Source organism: Culex pipiens, chromosome 2 (assembly GCF_016801865.2).
Source record: "Culex pipiens pallens isolate TS chromosome 2, TS_CPP_V2, whole genome shotgun sequence".
Classification (NCBI taxonomy): Eukaryota; Metazoa; Arthropoda; class Insecta; order Diptera; family Culicidae; genus Culex; species Culex pipiens.
Window position 1 is genome coordinate 20,122,642 of NC_068938.1, and position 26,060 is coordinate 20,148,701.

Sequence of the window (26,060 nt, forward strand, 5' to 3'; positions counted from 1 at the left end):
AAAAAACTGTTTTATTAAGCTTTGATGTGCTAATGGGCAAATTTATAAAAACAAATACTACAAAAATTTAAAACGAGAACTCTCCACTTTTCAGAATGCAAAAAAAAACTGTTTGGCAAAGTAAAATGAAGCGATGAACTATATGAAGTGAACATATGTTAGTGAATCTGAGACTGAAATTCTACTAAAATAAGAAACAATAGCCCTCAACAAAATGGAGCAACTGGCACATTTCGTAACCAAATCCTTCGAGTACAACAACAGTCGCGTGTTGGAAATTCTAAACATGACCGCCGTCGGAAGTACGGCCGGAAGTCGACTGGGGGACGACTTTCGCCGACGGAACTCCACCAACACCGATCCGGACCCGGAGCTCATGTCGAACAACAGCAGCAGTGGCGGAGGCGGAGATTTGGAGGAGGAAATTCACAGCCACACGTTGGCACACAATCCGGTCCCGGTGGTGGTGACGTCGCACGGTAGAGGGTCGGAGGTGGACGAGGACGAGGAATCGATCGATATCGAAATCACCGACCTGTCGTACAGTAGTGGGGGTCAAAATGGTGTTGTTCAGAGTGAGAAAGTTAAAGCCACTTCCGGGTTGGAGGGGGTGGAACAGCGTAGTGTTAGTGACGTTAGTAGTAATAACAATAACAATAACGACAATACGGTAATTGGTAATGGCCGATATGAGACGAGTGTAATCCGGAAGTACGACAATAAGCGAATCTCGCTGGATAGTGATGCTGGGGATGGTGTTGAGGAGGTGACGAGATTAGTGCCCAGTGCGCCGGTCAACAAAAAGCATGTCCCCAAAAATTGGCTGATTGCGGATTTGGTGGAGGAAAAGCGAGGTGGGTGTTATTTGTGTTATAGTTTGCGTCGGCAATCCTATACCTATTTGATTTTTTCTTCTATTTTCTCCTTTTCTTCGAAATTGTGTAAAGTAGGAAAAATTGTCCCATTATTTTCAAGCTGATATTCCAATTTACTGTTTTTACTTTTCAAACAAATAATTTTACAAAACTTTTGAGAAAAACTTGCTTGCTCATTTCCTACTGAGTTGTTATTTTTTTTAGATTTTGACAGTTTTTTTTTTCGGAGAGATCAGAACATTATGCATAACAACGTTCTTTGTGGGTCGTGAATTGCTAGAAGACGAGATTTCTTCGGAGAACAAACAAATAAATTCTTATTATTCATTATTTTAGGAAATAATAATTCGCATTCAAGCTGTGTACAAGCTGAAACTTTAAAAAACCTGATCAAAAATTGTCCAAATAATTCCTTTTACAAAAAACTTTTCGTAAAGTTCTGATAAATCTTGAAAAATTAAAATACATACAATACAAAATTTTAGTTTTTTGACAACAACTTTATAGAGCATTGGTATACTCTTAAAAGTAAAACTGCAAACTCACAAGAACATGAAATTTTAAAATGTAAAAAAAAACCTCTCTGGATTACCTCAGATTCGAAAAGTACATCGATTCTCCAATAAATTTACATGTCTCTATTTTTGAGTTTGCCCACGTAGAGTATTTGTTTGCCTGCAACATGGGAACATTTACAAGTCAAGCAAAAAATTATACAGTCCAGACTCGATTATCCGAAGGCCTTGGAATAAATTCACTTTGGATAATCGAATCACGAAAAAAAAAAATCGATTGTCTTATCTTTGATTTTTGACTGCTCTAAAGCGATTAAGATTTTTTTAAACCAAGATAGGGGCCAAAATGGCGGTGAAAAAACATATTTAAATAAACATTTGGTAATTTTTAAGACAATCAATCATTCAAATTTGACTCAAATCGGGTCGTAGAATACAAAATTTATGTAAAAAGTAAGAAAATAAAAAAAGTAAAAAAATGTTCGTGAAGCGATTCTCCGAAGTCACATGGGTCATTCACCGCCAACTCACAAAGCTGATTTGATGGCGTACTAAAAATTCCGCCAAAAAAAGTACTTTACATCGAAGAAAAAAACTCAACAAAAATTTTAAAAACTCTGCCATTTTTCGTTACTCAACTGTAAAAAAAAATTGGAGCTTTTAATGGAAATTTAATGTACTTTTCCAATCTACATTAACCCAGAAGGGTCATTTTTTCATTTAGAAAAAAATGTTGTTTTAAAATTTCGTGTTTTTTCTAACTTTGCAGGGTTATTTTTCATAGTTTAACAATGTTGTAGAGCAGACAATTACAAAAAAATGATATATAAACATAAGGGGTTTGCGAGTTATCGCGATTTTACGATTTTTTTTTTGAAAAAGTTACTTTTCGCGTTTCTGTTTGTTTTGTCGTGCATGTCTGTCGTGGGTGACGATGAACGGACATGATTGACACAATCTCCTTTTTCAAAACTTAAAAAAAATAACTTTTTTCATAATTACTTAAGCTGTTAATTTATGTTTACAACATATTTAAAAAATGGTTTTAACTGCAGTAAGTCATCTATAATTGTACTAAAGGAAACCATGTACGAAATACCAAACCAATTAATTAACCTTGAGGCTGATTAGAGTTACTGTAAAAATGCAGGGATCAAGTATCACTAACTGCACTTTTTTTAACAATTGTTTGTAAAAATAGCATGACGATAAATTTAACCTCAAATGCGCGAGGGTTTTGTAGTTGATAAGTTTATCGATTAATTCATTTATAAAGAATATGTGTTTGAATACATTTTAAGTGTTTTAAGGTTTTTTGCAGCACTTTTTAGAAAAATGTGTGTTACTCAATCCGATTTATTTTTATTTTTTTTGCTTTGTTTGAGTCAATTTCGCACAACTTTCTAGAACAAAGCTTATTTTATTACCCACATGCTGACGAGATACAGGCTAGGGATCAAGTGTCTCCGGGGATCAAGTTTCTTCACTCTCCCCTAATTGTTCCGATTATTTTAAGTTATTTCAAATGTTAGTGTTAGATATAAAACAAGTACAAAATTATTCAGATCATTCCATTTCCTACTTTCAGACGAACCCGCCAAGCCGAAACAAGACGTTGCCTTAAACCTGGTCCGGTCCGAAACCGACCCAATCAGCTACCAGCAGCATCAGCATCTTCATCCCCAGCCCCTTCCCACCAACGGACGACCACCTCCGCCGGTCCTCGATCCTTCAACGGGTTTGCGACCAAAACCCGCCTCCGAACTGCTCAAGCAAAGTGTGGATCTAATCAACAACGGCCTCGGTTACCACCATCACCAGCACCATCAGTTGCCTCCAACGGTGCCACCCAACTCGGAACTCCACCATGGAGGGGCCATCATCAGCAACCAGAGCAACAACAGCCGGAGTAGAAGCACCAGCAGCAGCATGGCCGACAATGACTCCGACACAGGTGAGGAGATGCACGGAAAGAATAATTCAGTGGGTTTTGAAAAAAAAAATGTTTAAATATTTTCTATTCTTCTTATGAATTTACAAGTCTGCCTAAAATGAAATTTAAAAATGATTTGAATCCACTTATTCAATCAGCATTTTTAGCTAGTGTCTAACGAGTTAATTTAGATGAAAGCAAGATTTATTTAATTAATTAGAATCATCACCCCTTTCTCTTAACTAGGGATCGAGGAAAACAATGTGAGAGAAGTAAAGACTTAATTCGTAAAAGGTGTTTCCACGAAGCCATACCACCCAAGATTTGTTAACTCATTAATTAGCACCGGTTTGCTCAATCGACAAAAACAAGTTAAAACGCGCGACTTAATCCGGTGATAAATTCAATTTCATCAGAATGATTTTACCTTAATTGAAACTTCGCCCTGCCAGCCAGTTAATTAAGCGTGCAAACATGCACAATTACCTGATTAGTGTTGTAAAAATGTTCCACCGGATTATCGCTACCGAAACCCCTAAATCCATCGCCACCGTAAAACGAAGCAGAAGGAGTAAAATTTTATGTAAATGCAATGAAAATTTACTCTCCTCCCCGGCAGCTCTTTCCCGAAAAGTCGATGAAAGTGAGCGGAAAAGCGGGAAAAAAACATAACACTTACACCCTCAATCCCACCCTTTTACGTCGCGCAATTTACGCGCGAGCATCAGCTTAATCAAATTGATTACAGTTGGGTTCATAAACGAACCCTTTTCCCCCTTTCTTGTTGCCGCCGGAGCAGAAGCAATTTCACCTCTCCCAAGATATAGAATTGCTTCTTCTTCTTCTTCGTTTTCCTGTTAAGAAAATCTCACGTTTATATTCTGTACCTAATATAAAAGGAAAATCCTGAGCCAGCCAGGAAAATGGGCTCAACCGGCGTACATAGGGAAAGTCTTGGCAAAGTCTCGGGAAAAGATGCTCGTTTCTGCTAATTAATTAATTGGTTATGCTGTGTGAGATGACTTAATTAAATGAAAAGTTGCTTTCAAGGATACCTATTCAGAGTGAAGTGGAGTGGTGCCAGTAGACGATGAAATTGTTCTTGGAGAAAGTCTTTGGATTTATTCATGATTTTGAATAAGTTTAACATCCTTTGAAAAAAATTAGATACAATCAGAAAAGACACCCAAGCTAATTAAAAACAAACTCATAACAATTTTTACAAATATTTAAAAAAAAACTGGTAAACATATTTTAAAAATATTCTATTATTGATTAATCACCAAATCAAAATATTTTAATTTTCCGTGTTTTCCTTTGTACATTGTCAGTAAAAAAAAAACAAAGCAAAAGTACAAAACAAAATGTGTATGATTTAATCATAAACATATGTTAAACCTAGAAGAAATATGAATATTAAGCTGTCAAACAAACGTGATTTTTTTCCAATTTGACCAAAATTTACTTAATTTAAACATTGGTTTTCATTGAATCATTCAAAAACAAATCATACACAAAAAACGATATTTGGTCTAGTGCCTTTTTCCAATTAAAATAAAGAATCAAATTTCAATTGATATAATAAACGATTAAAGTTACCTTTAAATCACCAAAAAGGCCATTGCAAGTTTTATTTCAAGTTTTTCTCTCCCTTCCCCTCCATTCAAAAATGCCTCAAAAAATCCGAGAGCAAAAAAATACAAAAACCTTCCCAATTAATCTAAACTATTTTTTGTGCATTTTTAATCAAATTGGGCACTTTTAGATTTTTTTAAAGTTTCAAATTTTAAGAATACAGGTCGGAAAAAGACTTAAAAGTTCAGAAAAATTATTTTCGTGAATTTTGTAATACTTCACAAATTTTCGGTAGTAGCATAACTGTAATAATGTACAAAGCTGAGCAATTCTCTGAAATTTCGGTCATTCGATTTTTTTTTGTCTTTGACTGAAAAAATCTTAGACTGAGCTATAATTTTTTGAATCAATACTGATTTAAAAAAAAATCGAAATATTAGTCGCAACAAATTTTCAACTTCATTTTTTGATAAAAATAATCGAATTTGCAATCAAGTTCAAGTGATAGCCATTTTTAGGTAGGGTAGAGTAGTCATCAATGAGACACGGGGAACAATGATAAAATGGCTCTCACAAGTCGTAGTTTCAACCAATCAGGCTCATATTTGGGGGAAAGGTGTGTCTACTGGATACACGTCTGCCATTATAGTGGCTTTGGTTATGGACGCTCCCTTGAAAAGTTATTCATAAATGTTTGATTCTGGGGTGTAAAAGTAAATTATCAACAGAAAAAACTTTTTCGCTCATAGGCTGCCATTTACACCAAAACTAATATTTCTTCAAATTTCTTTCGACGTTTCATAGGGTACATATTAAGCTGGGCTATAATGTCCTTTCATTAGATATGGCCAAAATTTAGAATATACCCAGAATCCAGGGCTGCCTCATTGTTCCCCACTCATTTCAGCCCATGGGTAACAATGAGACACTTTGATTTTTCTTCAATAAACATTTCAAAATCGATGGAAATCTTTCAAAACATGAATTAAAAGTGATTTTTGGCATATTTATAGAGTTTAAACTTCAATTAACCAAAAATACAAAGTTATTTGGTATTAATATATGGATTTTACAAAATTTTAATACTTTTTAGTGTAACTTTTGTTAATTCAAGTTTCATGTTGTCAAAATTGCTCTAAAATATTCAAGGCAAGTCACATGCAATGGAACAATACAAAAACATGATGTTTTGCTAGAAAAATGATGATTTTCGTAGAGTGTCTCATTGTTCCCCAGCTGTCTCATTTTTCCTGCCAAGTGCGTCTACAATGAGACAGTTTCATAACTCTGGCTGTAGATGTCGGATCGATCTCATATTTTGGTCAATGTTAGAACACATTAAAAGAAAGAAAATGCAACAAAAAGCTCATTAGAACACGCTGATGAAAAAATTAGAAAAATCGTTGAAAGTTGAAAACCAAAAGTGTATCATTGATGACTACCCTAACCTAACTATTTTGAAAGTAGTTGCAGTTATTATTTTTTTTGAAATTCTTGCCCATGTTTGCCCACCTTTGAAAAATAATCCAATATCAGTGATAAAAAGTTAAATAAAAAAATCATCTAATTTTTTTAACCGTGTATCATTTTTTTCCAGCGTAGTCCGTATCCATACCTATAACTTTGCCGACGACACCAAATCGATCAAAAAACTCCTGCAAAAGATACAGATTTTTGAATTTACATACATCATTTTTGTATGGACAGCTGCCAAATTTGTATGGAAAATTATATGGACAAACTAATGATGCAAAATGGCTTCTTTGGGCATACCGAAGGCACCAAAAAAGTTTCAGTCGGATTAAAAAATACAAAAAAAAAATCGAATTACCGAAATCCTAGAGAACTGCTCAACATGCTTTGAACATCATGCATGTTACAACCAAAGCTTACTTCGTAATAAACAATATTTTCGAAAATTAGTTTCATAATGCGTGTTAAAAATCTTGTGGATTGCTTGAATAATAAAAAAACTCAATTCTTAAATACATTAAGGCATAATTTGTTAATTTATTAATACACATTTTGCGGCATTTCGCGGTATTTACGAAATTTCACGGATTACGCGGCTTCTGCGAAATCGCGAAAAATCACTGGCCTTAAGTAAAACTAAAAATCACAAAAAAAAAATTTACCGTGTATCATTTTTTTCAGTGTAATCCTTATCCATACCTACAACTTTGCCGAAGACACCGAACAATACATTCCTTAAAAGATACAGATTTTTGAATTTTATATATATAATTTTTGTATGGACAGCTGCCAAATTTGTATGGAAAAAAAATATATGGACAAACTAATGATGAAAAATGGCTTCTTTGGGCATACCGAAGGCACAAAAATGTTTCAGCCGGCTTAAAAAATACAAAAAATTAAATAAAAAGACCTATTTCGTAGAGAATTGCTCAGCTGATACTATTTGAAAGCTGGGCAAAGCATTTGAAATTTGATAAATTTTTATTTGTTTGCCTCATCTGGATTTTAATTCTCTGGAATTTGTAATAACTACTTGAAATAAATTTTTTTCTAATTTTTATTGTGTCCTGGTCTTAAGTCGGGAGTCAAATTAATTAAAAAAAAGGAAAATATAGAAAATACAGGAAAATATTTTTTTACAAATTTGCTGACAAAACGCAATGAAGAATACTATGGACAAACTCATGGGAGCAATTTTCCACCAAAACCGAAAATGGATTTTATTTATATTTTTTTAATTGGCTCAATTCTTTTTGGGAGCCTTCCCTATGACCAAAGAAGCCATATTGTGTCATTGGTTCAAGGCTCGATACAATTTTAGCTGCTGTCTATAACAAAATGGTACGTAAATATGTATTCGACCACCTTTATCTTTTGAAGGAATTTTCTGATCGGTTTTGTGTCTTCGGCAAAGTTGTAGGTATTGATGAGAACTATTCAGAAAAAAAACAATGTAATTTGTCGAAAAAAAAAACTATTTAATGTAATCGCAAATAATTTGAAATTGAAAAACAATATTACTGACGCAGAATAATGCATTTCAAGCCTTTTGATGACATAAACTTCAAAAACTAGTGGCCTTACAGCATTTAATCAAACGTTACTGATATAAAGGCAAATAAATTTAAAATCTATAAACAACAATTAACTTATAATTTGTAATCACCACCCCACTTCAGACGATTTGCGCAACATGAGCTCATTTGAAAGGAACTTGAATTGCTACAAAATTAAGTTTTATGACCTTCGGTGATGAGAATTTAATTCCATTATCTCCCACAGCAATACAATTTTCTCTTGCACCACTGCGATATTCAAATTCAAAACTCATAAACACAAAATGTAATGTTTCAGCTTCATTCGCCCCCCTAGATGTAGCAACCACTTGCAGTGAGAAATTATATTGAAAAAAAGAAATCCAACTGTGTAAATGACTGGCGAGCACACAAGAAGAACATAAAACATTCATCCCACATAAGATTAAAAACCGTTGACTCCATGTAATTGATTCACCGCCAAAACCGAGCATATTGTTTTCAGCGCCGCCGTTTTATGAAGTGCAAAACTTGCGAAAACCAGCGGGATAACCTCACTTGGAATTCCCAATCCTTGAAGGAGAAGATTCACAAAACGAACGAAGAAATCACATCTAAAATGCACCCCCGCTCTCCTAATCCAGCGCAGTAACAGCAAAAGTTTAGACTATTATTGTGTTAAATTGATATAAATTGCATTACAAATAATCATGAATAAAAGATTTACTGCGAGGGTGGTGGCGAACCTGTTTTGCTGGTTGTTTTTGGTTCGGGATTTAATTTTCGCCCTTCTGCCTCTGCCTCGATTCTCCGGGATTCGGAGTAAGTTCAAGTTGAAAGGTCTGATTAGAGTTGATACCGACAAGGGCTACGAATCAACCGTGCAGATTTGTGGAGTGGGTTGCTCATAATTTTGCTAACTTTTCCGATTATCTTGTTTGTAATGTTGACTTATTTTAGGTTTTTAGTTTTTAAGAATTGGATTAGTTTTCACTGGACTTATTACAACTCCTTTTCAGATTTGCTTCAAAAAAATATTACACAATACTATTTTAAATGAAAAGTTTGTGGCCTAATCGAAAAGAAAATCAAGTTAAATCAAATTAAAATAAGAGAATTAAATCAATTAACTTGAAGGAAAAATATCTTACTCTTATTTCTGTTGAAAAAATACACACGTATTTTTAAAATTTAGAATATTATTTAACTTGACACAAAATGAAGTTGTTACATAACGTTAAATTGTTTTCAAGATGACTAATGATCTTCCTGAAGTAACCTGAATTTTGCGGTCAAGAAACATCCAAACTGGCAAAATATCTGATTATGATGCTATCAAATTACTGCTCGACGTCTCGTGACGAACCATTAATCACAACCTCTCCAAACAATCTCTCCCCTTCCCTTGCAGACAAACGGGAATCGATTTCACCGGATGACCACCATCACCACCAGCACCAGGACGACTTGAGCGAACCCGGAGCGGGAACGCACTGTGGCAGCGAGGACGGCAAGCTCAAATCTTCCCCGGTTCCACCGGACGGAATCCTCGGCGGCGGACACAACGGACTCGCGTCCAGCTTGGCCAACAACAAGCAGCGCCGTTCGCGGACCAACTTTACCCTGGAGCAGCTCAACGAGCTGGAGCGACTGTTCGAGGAGACGCACTACCCGGACGCCTTCATGCGGGAAGAACTGAGCCAGCGGCTGGGGTTGAGCGAGGCGAGGGTGCAAGTGAGTACCTTGAGGGAGGGAGATTTTATGGGGTGGTTCTAAACATTTGTACAATTAAGTGGAAATCCCACGAAAGGGTAGATTTAAAACTTCAAAGAGGGGAAAAGCCACTCTATTATAAAAAGAAGAAGGTGGCAATTGGTTTTTATTGAGTGGCAATAACACCGAATCATGCCACCCTTTAAAAGGGTGCGGAAAATGTGTTCTTTTATGAACCACTTTAACAAATTAAGCGGCAGGTTTTCCTGAACAGCTTCCAAGGTAAACGGGACGTCCCGTTGTATCGAATCTCGGTCGATGTACATTCCAGACTCGATTTTCCGAAGCCACGATTATCCGAAGTTTGTTGATTAGCCGAAGGATTTGAGGAACTTCGGATAATCGAATCATGAACAAAACAAAATTCAGTATTTCTATTTTCTCACTTCGACTCCATTTTAGTCAAATAATGCGGAATAAAAATAAATAATGCAATGAATCAATACAACATATTTTGTAAAACATGGACCAGAGATTTTGAATAAACAACTTTATAAAGTATTTCAACTTTATTTAAATATTTTAAGAATTCGGTTTCGTTTAGCTTAATTATTTACAAAACATTGTCAAGGGTCAAAACCGGCATTTTCCCCAGTGACCTGTACAAAGAATACCCTTAAGTAACTGATTGCTTGTTACAATATTGGCCGAAAGTAACCGCGGCAAATCAGCCTCGAACTGCGTGTCGCAATTTCAGCAAATGCGCGCTGTCAAACAGGGTTGCCAGGCCCAAATTGAAAAAAATCTGGCAAAATTCAGAAAAAAAAACCTGGCAAAACATGGCAGACGAAAATCATACAATTTTCATTAAGGAAGAGGAGGGAGGATACATGAATTTATTTAAAAGTTTGTAGAATTCAGATGGTTATCGAATTATTTGGCCTCAAAAAGCTTTGATAGACATTTTCAATAAAATAAATATTTACGTTTATTTTAATTAAAAAGTTGTTTGAAATTAGCCGAAAATGAAAAATGTGTCAAAATCTGGCACAGATCATGATTAAACTTTATTCTGGCTAACACTTGAAAAATCTGGCATTCCCAGATTTAACTGGCAACCTGGCAACCCTGCTGTCAAATACTATACTTAGGGTTTTGTTTTTGTTATTCTTCTTCTTCAAGTCTCCTGACATTGTTGCCAGGTTTGTTTATTGTTGCACTAAAAGTTAAAAAAAAATGCTGAAAATCGATGGCAACAACATCTACGACACATATTCTGAATGGTTTTGGCATCGAAAAATAAAACAATAATCAGAAATTAAAAAAAAAAAACAAGAACAAACATTCCAAAAAATAACAAAAAATAGCTTAGAAAACTCAAAAATCCTAAAATTGAAAAAAAAATCGAAGTTAAAAAATTCTTTATTCAAAATATTAAAAAATCTGAAATTAAAAAAAAAATAAAGACCAAAATATTTAAAAATGCTTAAATTCAAAAGTTAAAATTGAAAAAAAAATCGAAGATTCAAGATTTGGAAAGTTCAGGACATCAAAATTTAAATATTAAATAACGCTAAAATTCAATTTTTAACCCTCTGCTATCCAAACCTGCCTCTAGGCGGGCTTCGATCTAAAAAATCGGCAAAAATCAATTTGTTAACCAATTTTTGATCTTTAAAAAGCGCTGGAAAGAAGAACTTTTAAAATTTAGGAAAATTCTAAGGTTCGAAGTTTGACTTGTTTCATGTGTTTTTGCCTAGGGGGCGACATCTATAACTCAATACAAGCAGCTCGCCGCAGCCATCACCAGCTGTCAATTACGGCACCAGAACAAAAGGGAACAGTCATTTACGGCACCAAAACAAAGCCAGAACAACAGAACAGCTGTTCATTATGGAACCAAAACAAACCAACTGATTATTTTGTTCATGTAAAATTATACCGCAATTCATGTTTAAAAGGTAGTGTATGTTTTTGAGGTGATTTTTTCTCAATTATGCGCAAAATAAACTACTAAAGTTGGGATCCTTAAAAACACATCTGACCGATAACTTCATTCAAAGTTGTACTTTTATCACATGAAACATTTAACTGAAGTACTGTGTATTTTGAATTTACTACAGTAAATCAGAATTTATGCTATGAAAAAAAAAATATAAATAAAAAAATATTTTTGTTTTTACCTGTACGCACTTTGCGCGTGATATTAATCTCAACTCCCAAGATGGCTGCCTTTATCATCCCCCTGGTTTTTGCCAATGAATATTTTTTTTAATTCTAAAATTCAAAGATCAAGGAATATGTTTTTGACTCTAAAAATGTCTGATTTAAAACAATTAGGTATTTAAGAATTAAAGGATTTTTAAATTGTAAAATTTAATTCCGGCATTTTAAAACTTACGAATCCTTGAGTTTAAGATTTTTCGAAATATAAACATTTTTGTTTTTAGATATTTTTTTGAAGAGTTTTCAATTCTTAAATTTTTGAGTTCTTTAATTTTTGATTTCTTCAGTTTTTGTTTTTTTTAAATTTAACATTTTGATTTTTGTGTTCCTTCTGAAAAGTCATCAGTACTTAAGGTCGAGGAAGGAATATTTTTTTTGTTTTTCATACTTAACCCTCTACTGCCTAAATGTTCATTTTTAAAGAAAATGATCATTTTTCTCGTGTTCAGGAGGTCAGCAACAACTATTGTTCTACGAAAACTTTACTTCTCTTGTTATTGGGTTTCTTCGTTCTATTTAGTGTTTTATATAAATTTATCTTGGAATGATGGAACACAAGAAATCACAAATCCGCATATCAAATTTCAAGATTGTTGTGGTGAACACCAAGAACGCGATCAAAAATTTATTGAACAAATAAGGCTCTTAACTACACGGAGAGACCGGCCGGGGCAAATCTAAGAAAATCTTGGTTAATTTAACTAAAAGTATGGGTTAATTTTTTACACAGCTTTTTTTCAACAATCGATTGTTGATTTTGTTAACCCGAAATTGCTGACCACCGGTCATTAAAATTAACTAAAAAAATACTTGGAATTGCCATTTTTGTTGGTTAAATGGCCGAAAAAAATTCTAGCAGTCGACTGCTAGAATATTTTTTTCAGAAAATTAACTAAAAATTTCTTGTTTTCAGCTGAAATATTGTGGAATATTCTGTTAAAAACTGGCTGGGAAATGTTTTTCAACTATTTTTCAACAATTTTTTTTCGTTGTTTCAACCGAATTTTTTTTGCATGCAGCAAATTATTAGTGTTTTATAACAAAACATTTCTTAATTAGACATAATTTATGTAAGTGTTGATATATATTTTCATTAATTATCTAACGATATAGGCTGGGCCGAATTTCTAGCTATATTTTAACTATTGTCTTACTTGAATACAGAAAAATATTCGTACATGTAGTCAATAATTAGCTGTTGTTAGCAATATTTTTATTGAATTTGCAGTAAATTTTGTAATAATGCCTCACAAATTAATGCTGAGTGTTTTTATTTTCGCATTTATTCTGCCTTAAAATGTAACGTTTTGTACTAATTTGTTTTTTTTGCATGAAGTTGTTAAGTTACTGTTAAAAAGCATCAAAACAAAACTTTTTTTTAACTGTTGTTATAAAACATGTAAAGTTTGATTAATGTTTTAAAAAATTACGTTGCATTGAACTAAAAATAATGAAAAAGCATATTGCAAATTTTGTTAAACATATTTAAAAAAGATGTTTAATTTAACAATTCCTGAAAAATAGAAATCGAGCAAAATTTTCACCAAGTTTTAAGCTTATATTTTTATTATGTTGTATAAAATTAAGTGTTGTATCCACTTACCATCACTGTGAAATCATCCGATAAGTCATCATCATCTACAATGGTCTCAGGTTTAGTTATTTTTCTTGTGGTTGGACACAGAATTTTCACTAAAGTGAACTTTTTGCTGCAAATAGACATGTGAGATGTATTAGTAATTTAATACAAAATTCTTAATTTCGGCTATAAACTGAAAAAAGGAACATAAATAAATGAAATTATATTGAGGAAAGAAGAAATATCAATAATGCTACTTACCAATGTTGCATTAATTTAACAATTAGTTTTGGCAACAAACTTTCATTGCATTTGATTCAATTTATTCAACGTACTCCGATTCCTGAAAAAAATATTTTGAGTTTTACTTACCAGTTTATTGAGCAGTCGTATTGCAACAAAACTTTCAAGATAATAATTATCTTCTTTTATATATTTTATATATTTTAATTTTTTTTATATTTTATTTCATCTCTATTTTTTGTGTTGTACATGTTGCGAACATATGGCATTTCTATGTATTTTATAATTGATGATTCTGAAAAAAATAATGGTTCATTAAGATTTTATCCGTCGTAAGCACGAAGCTTTTGAGTGATTCAGTTTTCTAATAAGAATCACATTACATAAATTATTGTGTAAAAATAAACCCATACTTACTTGGATTAACCAACATTTTGTTAAATTTGCCCGGGCTGCTCTATCCGTGAAGAGTCGGCCCGCATTTCTCTTCTATTGCCCTCTCGTTCCATCAAACATTTTTATAACGTGTTCAACTCCCTAGCATTGGAGGTCCTCATGGCGAAGGTCGTCCTCTTGCTCTTCATAGTTTATCACCTGCAAAGAAACCATCAACAAACCTACTCACCAATTCCACCTCCCCAGTTGCGACACTTTGATTTGCCACTTCAATATTAGCCAAATAGTGTAATTTTCACCTTTCACATCCTCTCACTTCATAATTAACAACACAAACTCAACAAATCGACCGCTCTCGTTCGAATCCTGACTTCAAATGACAGACGTAAACAAACCCAAGATCATCTTTTAAATATTCAACCAATTGTTAATTCTATTCAACCAACAAAATTCTTGATTTTTCTAAAACCAAAGCTAACAGTCGAGCACGTTCATTCGAGTTCGGGAAATCTGTTAGCTTTTTGCCTCTAGCATTTTCAACAAACTGATTATTAAGTTAATACTAAATTTTGGTTAATTTAACTGAAAATTGGCAGTGACAAGTACGTTTTTGTTAAAATTTACGAAAGTAAAATCAACAATTTTAATTGTTAAAATTTCTGGGCACGGTCTCTCCGTGTACTTAACCTAAACGTTTATGTGCCTTGGTCTTGGTTTATTTAATCATTTTCTGGCTTAACAATAATTTTGCAGCCCGAAACCAAAATTAATAAAATATATACGCTTCCCTTACGTTCAAATAAAGCTTGACTTTTTTAAAATTGTTGCTGCTCTTAAACAGTATTAGAGTAGCAAACGAGAATTGAATGCAACTCAAGGAAGCGATAAATCCTTTAATTCGACACAGAATTAACTCAATTTGCTTGACCACTTAGCAGCTCAAAATTGCACATAAATCAGCGATACTCGGACACACTGTTCTATTCCCCCTCCTGGCTCTCCTAGTGTCCACTGTTGCAGGTCATGTGACTCCTCTAAAGCTAACCTTTTGCCCGGCGGCGGCGCATCAAGTCAAAAATTATGTTCCTCGCTGACCCATAACTCACAGTTAATTTAACAGCTCCGGCGAAAATTGATATAAATTGCTTCAAACTAGCTTTCTTTGTTCATCACCGAGCACCGACTGGGATTTTCCCGAGCTGGAAAAGGCAGCGTTTTCTCTAGTTCCGAGGAAAAACTGACGACCCCTTTGGAATCATACAAAAAGTGGTCATCTAATTGCCGAGCTGTGCGAGTATCGCGAACAAACGCTTAACTTTCGTTTATTAGAAAGTGCCTCTCGAAAAGAAGAAAAGAAAAGAAATGGCATTTTCATCACGGAGCAATAAATAATGCCATACAAAATCTGTGATACGAACTGTTCCCATGGGGGATGTGCCCGGTTGACGCGACGGATTCTCCGCCCCCCCACAAAAGTTCATCTTCTAGAGGGGAGGGAAAATCCCCCGGACGGAGGCGACAAATCGAGATATAAAAGTGTTTTCCCGGAAGATAAATATCAAAGTTGTGAAGCAGCAGGAGAAAACCCAGTCCTTGGCTTGGGATGGCAAAGTGAAGCAAAGCAAAGAAGCAATCCAATCAATTAGTGGAAAATTAATGTCCGATTTACGTAACGCGTCAAATTCACTACATAATGTTGAGCAAATTAATTTAATTGAATGGCTCTTTTTACACGGAGCTAATGGACGAGATTTTCGGATAGTGGTGGCGCTTGAGTGAGTGGTTGGGTTTCGATTCACTTTGGTGTAAAATAGGAATAGGAAAACATACAGAATTTAGTTGGATAAATGATGTAGTAAGATCGAAGAACGTGCTTGTTGATTTCTCTATTATTTGGTAGTTATCGTTGTAAAAAAAAAGTTCGAAAAGGATGGAAAAGATTAGCTGAGTAAAAAAAGGAAAAGATTAGCTAAAGTAAAAAAAAATAATTCCAAGCCAATCTAAAAAAATCACAAAAAAAATTAATTTATGCTTCTGCGAAAAAATAAGCAAACATCAATGAATTCATTACCGATTTTAATTTTACGATCTCTGGCAAAAAATGCAAAATTTGTCAAATGTCTAAAGGTGCCCATTTGAATAACAATGAAAACATAAACACGCGTTTGTACTAGTTTTTTTCCAGTGACATTTTAAACTTTAAATATGTTTTTCTATTCCCTGAACTTTGAAAAATATTTGCAACAGCCTTAATCTTTTTTGGCATGATTGAATCAGTTTTAAAGTATTTTGAATTATTGTAAAATTTAAATGTACGTAAAAACCAAAAAAAAATTGCACCCTAAATTATAGTAATATTGTCAGTATTTTTTTAATAAAATTATTGAAATGGACAGTTCTGATATTATTCAAATAGATTTTAGTTTTCAGATAGATTGATAGTTTTTTTTTTCAAATATTATTTTCTCGAATATTTTTTTTTCTTATGTTAATTATAAATAATTCCCAAGAGGAATTCAGCTTTGATTAAAGATTCTCGGATGTCAAAAAGTATGAAAAAACTTAATACATATCAAGCCACAAAACTTATATTATAAACTTTTACGTAAAATATATCATTAAATGCATGAAATTATAGAAATTTTTATTATAAAATGTACGTTTTAAATGTTCAAAATTCATTCTCATTCATTTTCATATTTAGTTTATTTTGATTTATGGTGGAATAACTTATTTAAAAATAGTTGACATAAGATTTCTACAACCAGTATTTGAAACAAAGAGATTATTATAATTAAAGATAAATAAAATCTGTTTCTCAAAAACATGAATCTAAAATGTTCTTTTATTTATAATTTATTCTAGGTATGGTTCCAAAATCGCCGAGCCAAGTGTCGAAAGCACGAGAATCAACTACACAAAGGTGAGTCCATCCTATGTTTTTCCTCTTCATCAAAAACTGAAAATCAATTCAATTCATTCACTCCCGTTTGTCCCCTCTTCCCCCTTCGCGAAGCGTAAATTCTAAAATCCAATATTTCAAATCAGTTCATCATGTATTTAAATAATCAACCTAATTCAATTTGCGATTTGCGTAATTTGTTAATCGCAAATTCAAAGCACACACACACCTTCCGTTCTCGTCCCTTTCCAAATTTCCCTCCACTTTTAAGTTAAACAACCGGAAAATGTTTCGCACACGCACGTTGCTATTTTCCGATCGTGTGCCCTCTTTTTCCAATTTTCCTCCCACTTTCCACCACCACCGTCCACAAACAACGTTCAATAAATTTATTAGGCGCAAGGATTTATGTTTATTTATCTAAACACCACTCGAATTTTTACGCCAATTCAGGCTGCTAGCTCGGAACGCTTGGAACGGGAATGGAAATTATTGCCCATTGCCATTTTCCTGAAGGAAAAAGGGCCGTGCGTCGGCAACCGCAGGCAGATTGAATAAATAAAATTTCCAACACCATCCACTTTGCCTTTAGTCGTAACCCTTTTCGTCTAACGAATCCAAACTATATACATACTTTTCCAAGGAATAACCGGGGTCATATGTTGTTGTTTAGCCCCGAAAATATTTAAAACATATTTATTCGGATTCGGTTGTCATCAATTTAGGACATAATCTAATTTTGATCCTGGGGAAGGGCCATTTTATTGAATTTTGACCCCCATTTTTCAGCGCCGATGATTTAGTGGTTTAATATGCTGCACGCAATCGGGGTCGGGGTGAAAATTTTGATGGGGAAAAAGGTCATGATTTGCAACGGGATGCAATTTTTCGAAGGTTTGCAAAAAAGTAAATATGTTTTGTGACGGGACCGTGGTGTAGGGGTAAGCGTGATTGCCTCTCACCCAGTCGGCCTGGGTTCGATCCCAGACGGTCCCGGTGGCATTTTTCGAGACGAGATTTGTCTGATCACGCCTTCCTTCGGAAGGGAAGTAAATGTTGGTCCCGGACTAACCTAAAAAAGGTTAGGTCGTTAGCTCAGTCCAGGTGTAGGAGTCGTCTCCCTGGGTCCTGCCTCGGTGGAGTCGCTGGTAGGCAGTTGGACTAACAATCCAAAGGTCGTCAGTTCGAATCCCGGGGTGGATGGAAGCTAAGGTGTAAAAAGAGGTTTGCAATTGCCTCAACAATCAAGCCTTCGAACACCTAGTTTCGAGTAGGAATCTCGCAATCGAGAACGCCAAGGCAATGCTGTAGAGCGAATAATTTGATTTGATTTTTGTTTTGTGATTTGCAATTTTTTTAACAAGTTCTGTAGACCTGAAGTCGGAATATAAATTGCTAAATTGAAAAAGGACATAACTTGTCAAAAAGTTAATGTTTTATGCTTTTTCAATTTACGCAGTTTATTTTTTTTATTCGAAAAGAGATGTATTTTTCGATAACTTGCAGCTTTAAATGGTGTTTATTTGGATATTTTATGTTGATGTGATTTTTTTTTACTACCGATTCTCAATGTACTCACGTTTTTAAAAAAAACATCGCTTTTTTTGTAACTAATATGTAAAAAATTGTGCGACATATTTTTTTAAGGGCAATATAATAAGTTTTTCTTGGTAATAAGTTATTCTCTACGTTTTCGCAAATCGACTTTTCCATATCTTTTTTTAATCGATTGAAACTTTGTCCATATCAGAAAAGTAAGGCTTATTAGGAGACACTGAAAAAAACTCAGTTTTCACAAAGTTTAAGCTTCAATGGACTGTATCTCAGTCAAAAAAGAGCAATTCTCTACGAAATCGGCCGGTATAGCAAAAAAAAAATTTGTGATTTTTGGAAAAAAAAATTCCTTGCAAAAAAAAATCAGAGATGGTCAATCATGGTCACTATTTTTAAAAATCGAAAACCTGCAAATATTTCACTGAAATCAAACTTTCGGTGGCTACCTATATCTTGAAAAGAGGCACTTTATCAAAAAAAAAATCTGTAAAGTACTTTTCGATTGCAAATTCAAATTCACACAAAAAATTATGCGTAAAATTTCGAAATTTCCAAAAATCGTAACTCGGTGGCAACATTTTTGATCATAATTCTTTTTGGCTCAAAAGTTGCGAGTTTTGGCCCCCTGAAACATATCAATTTTTTTGGGAAATTGAGTTTTTGTGAAAAAAAATAATTAAAAAATCGCCAAGATTTTTTTCCGTGTACCATTTTATAGTAAAACGAATGAAGCAAAATTACAAGAAAAAAGTTTCATTCAAATAAAAAATACAAAATAAGTAATTTCAAAAAAATGTGAAATTCTAGAGAATTGCTCTAATATTCTTTTCGAATCCGCAAAATCCAGATAGGGCATTTTTTGTTCAAAACAAAATTTTGATTTTATTTTTTGGGATTTTTGAAAAAAATAAAATGAAATGAATTTTGGAGAACATTTAGATTGAAGCTCTTCAGTCTAGTAGTTCAGTAATGGGTTTATTCAGGGGAAGGTGGGGAGAAATGAACAATAACACAGTCCAACAAGATTTTGTCTCTGAGACGAGTATATGTGTTCCTAGTAGAATTTTGCCTGCTGAATCCGAATCCGGGTCCAGAATTGCTCCAAATGGTCCCAATTTTGAGATACACCCGTTTGAAATGTTAGTTTTGGCCAAAATTAGCTACTTTGTCGACTATTTTACAAAAAAAAACTATTGAATAAACAAATAAACCAATACATGTATCTTAAAGTTCACGTTTTCCCCTTTCTGAAACACCCCTGGTTTTTAAAATTTGATTGATTCTACGCATATTTATAGCCATTTTAAAATTAAATTTTCAGTTGGTTCTCATTCAAGTTTTTCCAACTTGCATGCAAGTCAAATTCTAATTTTAAAATGGCTATAAATATGCGTAGAAACAATCAAATTTTAAAAACCAGGGGTGTTTCAGAAAGGGGAAAACGTGAACTTTAAGATACATGTATTGGTTTATTTGTTGATTCAATAGTTCTTTTGTAAAATAGTCGACAAAGTAGCTAATTTTGGCCTAAACTAACATTTCAAACGGGTGTATCTCAAAATTGGGACCATTTGGAGCAATTCTGGACCCGGATTCGGATTCAGCAGGCAAAAATCTACTAGGAACACATATTCTCGTCTCAGAGACAAGAAACATTTGATTTTTTGTTGAACTGTGTAATTTAATTGAACGATTTATAAATTTTATGTTTCTTAGAATTTTGCAAATGAAAGCTGAATTTGTCGTTGGTTTTTTTTTGTAAACTAAAATCTAAAAGTTGATTTTTTTGTTTCTAAATAATAGCTAAAATTCTGGAAATAAGTCAAAAATTTATGGAAAGATTTATCTTCTGAGATTTTTGAAGTTAAAGTTTTAGATTGAATATTTATTTAACCTTCCTACGGTATTGGGGTCCTTTTCGGCCTTTTTGAAAATTAAATTTGCCATAACTTTTGTTATATACATGCTAGAGCCTTCAAATTTTCTGACATTAAATTTATAGTATAAATACACATTTCACAAAACAAATAAACCTCGGACGACCCCTAGGGGAGCGTCCATAACAAAAGTTACTTTAAAGGTATTGGGGTCCTTTTCGACCCCAAACTTTAAAAAATCGTCAAAAATCCAGTTTTTGACCGATTCCGGTTCTTTTGGTCACAAATGAAAGCTTAGAACGTCCCCTTTTCGAAACCGACCCGGAATACCGGATTTGGTCACTGTGGCCACCGGGAATCGGCTACAACCGAAAAAAGGCCTTTTTGAGACCCCAACTTTGACGACCTGTATCTCCGGCAAATTTAAACCAATCAGGATGCTCCGGGTTGCATTCGACAGGTATATACCTGTACTTTGACCACAAATATTAATATCAGGGCCAGGTGACCTACCGGTTCTGGAAATCCGGAACATCCGAAAAGTTCATATTTTACTGTTTTTCACGTATATGTGATACCAATACTCTCTTGATAGTTGAAATTGATCCATAAAACTTACTAAAAACACAATACACGATTGCCAGAACCACTCTGGAGTGTTAGTGGCCACTTCCGGGTAACCTGGAACCGGTTCCCGGGTACCCGATGAACGGCCAATTTGATTCTTTTGTTGAAAACCCATCATGTCGCATATCAAACTTCATGAAATTGAAACATATGTCCATCTTTGGTAATGCCGTTAATTGCTGAGCCATCCTGGCCAATCTGGAACCGGTTACAGGTGGGCCCTTGGGGACACTCCCGGAATATGAGAGAAACCCTATCATCCGACATATCAAACTTCATGAAATTGAAAGATATGTCAATCTACGGTCATGCCAATGTTCGCTGACCCATTGTGGCCAATTTGGAACCGGTTACCGGTGGCCCCTTGGGGACACTCCCGGAATATGAGAGAAACCCTATCATCCGACATATCAAACTTCATGAAATTGAAAGATATGTCAATCTACGGTCATGCCAATGTTCGCTAACCCATCCTGGCCAATTTGGAACCGGTTACCGGTGGCCCCTTGGGGACACTCCCAGAATATGAATGTATCCCTACCACCCGACATATCAAACTTCATGAAATTGAAAGATATGTCAATCTACGGTCCTGCCAATGTTCGCTGACCCATTGTGGCCAATTTGGAACCGGTTACCGGTGGCCCCTTGGGGACACTCCCGGAATATGAGAGAAACCCTATCATCCGACATATCAAACTTCATGAAATTGAAAGATATGTCAATTTACGGTCATGCCAATGTTCGCTGACCCATTGTGGCCAATTTGGAACCGGTTACTGATGGCCCCTTGGGACCACTTCCGGAATATGTGAGAAACCCTATCATCCGACATATCAAACTTCATGAATTTGAAAGATATGTCAATCTACGGTCATGCCAATGTTCGCTGACCCATTGTAACCAATTTGGAACCGGTTACCGGTGGCCCCTTGGGGACACTTCCGGAATATGAGAGAAACCCTATCATCCGACATATCAAACTTCATGAAATTGACAGATATGTCAATCTACGGTCCTGCCAATGTTCGCTGACCCATTGTGGCCAATTTGGAACCGGTTACCGGTGGCCCCTTGGGGACACTCCCGGAATATGAGAGAAACCCTATCATCCGACATATCAAACTTCATGAAATTGAAAGATATGTCAATCTACGGTCATGCCAATGTTCGCTGACCCATTGTGGCCAATTTGGAACTGGTTATCGGTGGCCCCTTGGGGACACTTCCGGAATATGAGAGAAACCCTATCATCCGACATATCAAACTTCATGAAATTGACAGATATGTCAATCTACGGTCCTGCCAATGTTCGCTGACCCATTGTGGCCAATTTGGAACCGGTTACTGGTGGCCCCTTGGGACCACTTCCGGAATATGAGAGAAACCCTATCATCCGACTTATCAAACTTCATGAAATTGAAAGATATGTCAATTTACGGTCATGCCATTGTTCGCTGACCCTTTCTGGCCAATCTAGAACCGGTTACCGGTGGCCCCTTGGGGACACTTCCGGAATATGAGAGAAACCCTATCATCCGACATATCAAACTTAATGAAATTGAAAGATATGTCAATCTACGGTCATGCCAATGTTCGCTAACCCATCCTGGCCAATCTGGAACCGGTTACCGGTGGCCCCTTGGGGACACTCCCAGAATATGAATGTATCCCTACCACCCGACATATCAAACTTCATGAAATTGAAAACTACGTCAATCTACGGACATGATGTTGTTCGCTGACCGTTGGTTGACATATCTTTCAATTTCATTAAGTTTGATGCGTCGAATGATAGGGTTTCTCTCATATTCTTGGAATGTCCCCAAGGGGCCACCAGGAACCAGTTCCAAAATTGCCAGAATGGATCAGCGAACAACGGCATGACCATAGATTGACATATCTTTCAATTTCATGAAGTTTGATATGTCGGATGATAAGGTTTCTCTCATATTTCGGAAGTGTCCCCAAGGGGCCACCGGTAACCGGTTCCAGATTGGCCAGAAAGGGTCAGCGAACAATGGCATGACCGTAAATTGACATATCTTTCAATTTCATGAAGTTTGATATGTCGGATGATAGGGTTTCTCTCATATTCCGGAAGTGGTCCCTAGGGGGCACCAGTAACCGGTTCCAAATTGGCCAGGAAGGGTCAGCGAACATTGTCATGACCGTAGATTGACATATCTGTCAATTTCATGAAGTTTGATATGTCGGATGATAGGATTTCTCTCATATTCCGGGAGTGTCCCCAAAGGGGCTACCGGTAGCCGGTTCCAAATTGGCCACAATGGGTCAGCGAACATTGGCATGACCGTAGATTGACATATCTTTCAATTTCATGAAGTTTGATATGTCGGATGATAGGGTTTCTCTCATATTCCGGAAGTGGTCCCAAGGGGCCACCAGTAACCGGTTCCAAATTGGCCAGGATGGGTCAGCGAACATTGGCATGACCGTAGATTGACATATCTTTCAATTTCATGAAGTTTGATATGTCGGATGATAGGGTTTCTCTCATATTCCGGGAGTGTCCCCAAGGGGCCATCAGTAACCGGTTCCAAATTGGCCACAATGGGTCAGCGAACATTGGCATGACCGTAAATTGACATATCTTTCAATTTCATGAAGATTGATATGTCGGATGATAGGATTTCTCTCATATTCCGGAAGTGGTCCCAAGGGGCCACCAGTAACCGGTTCCAAATTGGCCAGGATGGGTCAGCGAACATTGGCATGACCGTAGATTGACATATCTTTCAATTTCATGAAGTTTGATATGTCGGATGATAGGGTTTCTTTCATATTCCGGGAGTGTCCCCAAGGGGCCATCAGTAACCGGTTCCAAATTGGCCACAATGGGTCAGCGAACATTGGCATGACCGTAAATTGACATATCTTTCAATTTCATGAAGATTGATATGTCGGATGATAGGATTTCTCTCATATTCCGGAAGTGGTCCCTAGGGGGCACCAGTAACCGGTTCCAAATTGGCCAGGAAGGGTCAGCGAACATTGTCATGACCGTAGATTGACATATCTGTCAATTTCATGAAGTTTGATATGTCGGATGATAGGATTTCTCTCATATTCCGGGAGTGTCCCCAAAGGGGCTACCGGTAGCCGGTTCCAAATTGGCCACAATGGGTCAGCGAACATTGGCATGACCGTAGATTGACATATCTTTCAATTTCATGAAGTTTGATATGTCGGATGATAGGGTTTCTCTCATATTCCGGGAGTGTCCTAAAGGGCCCACCGGTAACCGGTTCCAGATTAGCCAGGATGGCTCAGCGATTAACGGCATTACCAAAGATGGACATATGTTTCAATTTCATGAAGTTTGATATGCGACATGATGGGTTTTCAACAAAAAAATCAAATTGGCCGTTCATCGAGTACCCGGGAACCGGTTCCAGGTTACCCGGAAGTGGCCACTAACATTCCAGAGTGGTTCTGGCAATCGTGTATTGTGTTTTTAGTAAGTTTTAAGGATCAATTTCGACTATCAAGAGAGTATTGGTATCACATATACGTGAAAAACAGTAAAATATGAACTTTTCGGATGTTCCGGATTTCCAGAACCGGTAGGTCACCTGGCCCTGATATTAATATTTGTGATCAAAGTACAGGTATATACCTGTCGAATGCAACCCGGAGCATCCTGATTGGTTTAAATTTGACGGAGATACAGGTCGTCAAAGTTGGGGTCTCAAAAAGGCCTTTTTTCGGTTGTAGCCGATTCCCGGTGGCCACAGTGACCAAATCCGGTATTCCGGGTCGGTTTCGAAAAGGGGACGTTCTAAGCTTTCATTTGTGACCAAAAGAACCGGAATCGGTCAAAAACTGGATTTTTGACGATTTTTTAAAGTTTGGGGTCGAAAAGGACCCCAATACCTTATGTGTGATTTTTTTTTAATACCAAGGGAAGGTTAAGTAACGATACAATAACAGTGGTAAGTTAAAAGTCATTTGTCCTTTTTTTTGTAACAAAATTTTAACCCTCTAACCCACAGTCAACCATGTACCATTTTGCACCCAACAACTCAACATTCTCGCACAGATTGTTGTACCCGTCAACCCATCTTTATGTACAGCATTAATTTGCATACATTATGTTGGCTGCTTGCATTTCCATTGTCCTCGCCAATGTGGCTTATTCTGCTTTTGCTGCTGCTCAGCGCAGGATGTTTACATTCTATTTGTCTGCCAATTTGGTTCGACAAACATTCAAACGACCGTCGTCGGTTGTTTTCCTGTCCTGGCCGAAGCACCCAGCACCAGATTTTCCAAGCTCCAGAGCTGGGCGACATTAATGAACCTCGCTTCCTCTGTCTGTTTGGTTTGCTGGTTTGATGCGGTTTTTCCCCGACTTGGGAAAATGCTCTTTTTGCGTATTGATTTTCCAACAAACCGTGCGTCTCCACCACCTCCCAGACTTGTTGTTTATCAATTCATTAGGTTGTCCGAGCTCTGCTCAGCGCAATCCCTGGTGGGTTCAAAGTTGCAAAGGTAAACTTTAATCTGACCTTGTTGTGGTGGCAATCGATCCGACTTCCACAGCCAGCATGACGTCAGATAAATCACTCCTGCTGCCCGGGACGGAACTGCACACACAAAAAAAGTATCCCTTCGCTGCCCAAGCGTTCTAATAGCTCTCCAGGGGAATCATTTTGATTAGATTAAGTGATTTTTTTTATCGCCTGTTGGCAAAAAAAAGTTCTTAAAGCAGGTAACTCTCAACGTTTCCACCGACAACCTCATCGATCTTCTCGAGGGTTGCAAGTTTATCTTTTTCAGCTTACACAACACAGCATCCAAAGCTAATCACTAGTTCACCCTTTTTAATCGAACATGTAACCACACTGACTATACCGGCTCCTTTTTCGCACTTGCTTCAACAAAAACACATCAAGAGGAGGGTGCACCGCTCGGTTTATTTGTACAAACAATTAAATCAATGAAGAAGCTAGAGGGTGACGAGCGCGAATTCCCGGGAAATCGACAATTTTTAGACCTCTCGATTCCCGGGAA

General features: G+C 36.0%; 1 protein-coding gene across 1 annotated transcript in view; it reads left to right on the forward strand.

The window, feature by feature from the left end:
• Positions 1–187: 187 nt before the first annotated feature.
• LOC120432468 (homeobox protein ARX-like) overlaps positions 188–26,060 on the forward strand; it is a 36,757-nt gene continuing 10,884 nt past the window's right edge. Inside the window, exons 1-4 of the mRNA XM_039597697.2 lie at positions 188–854; positions 2,979–3,344; positions 9,321–9,643; positions 16,932–16,989. Coding sequence (XP_039453631.1) covers positions 215–854; positions 2,979–3,344; positions 9,321–9,643; positions 16,932–16,989 — 1,387 coding nt within the window. The 5' untranslated portion in view covers positions 188–214. The remainder of the gene's footprint in view (positions 855–2,978; positions 3,345–9,320; positions 9,644–16,931; positions 16,990–26,060) is intronic.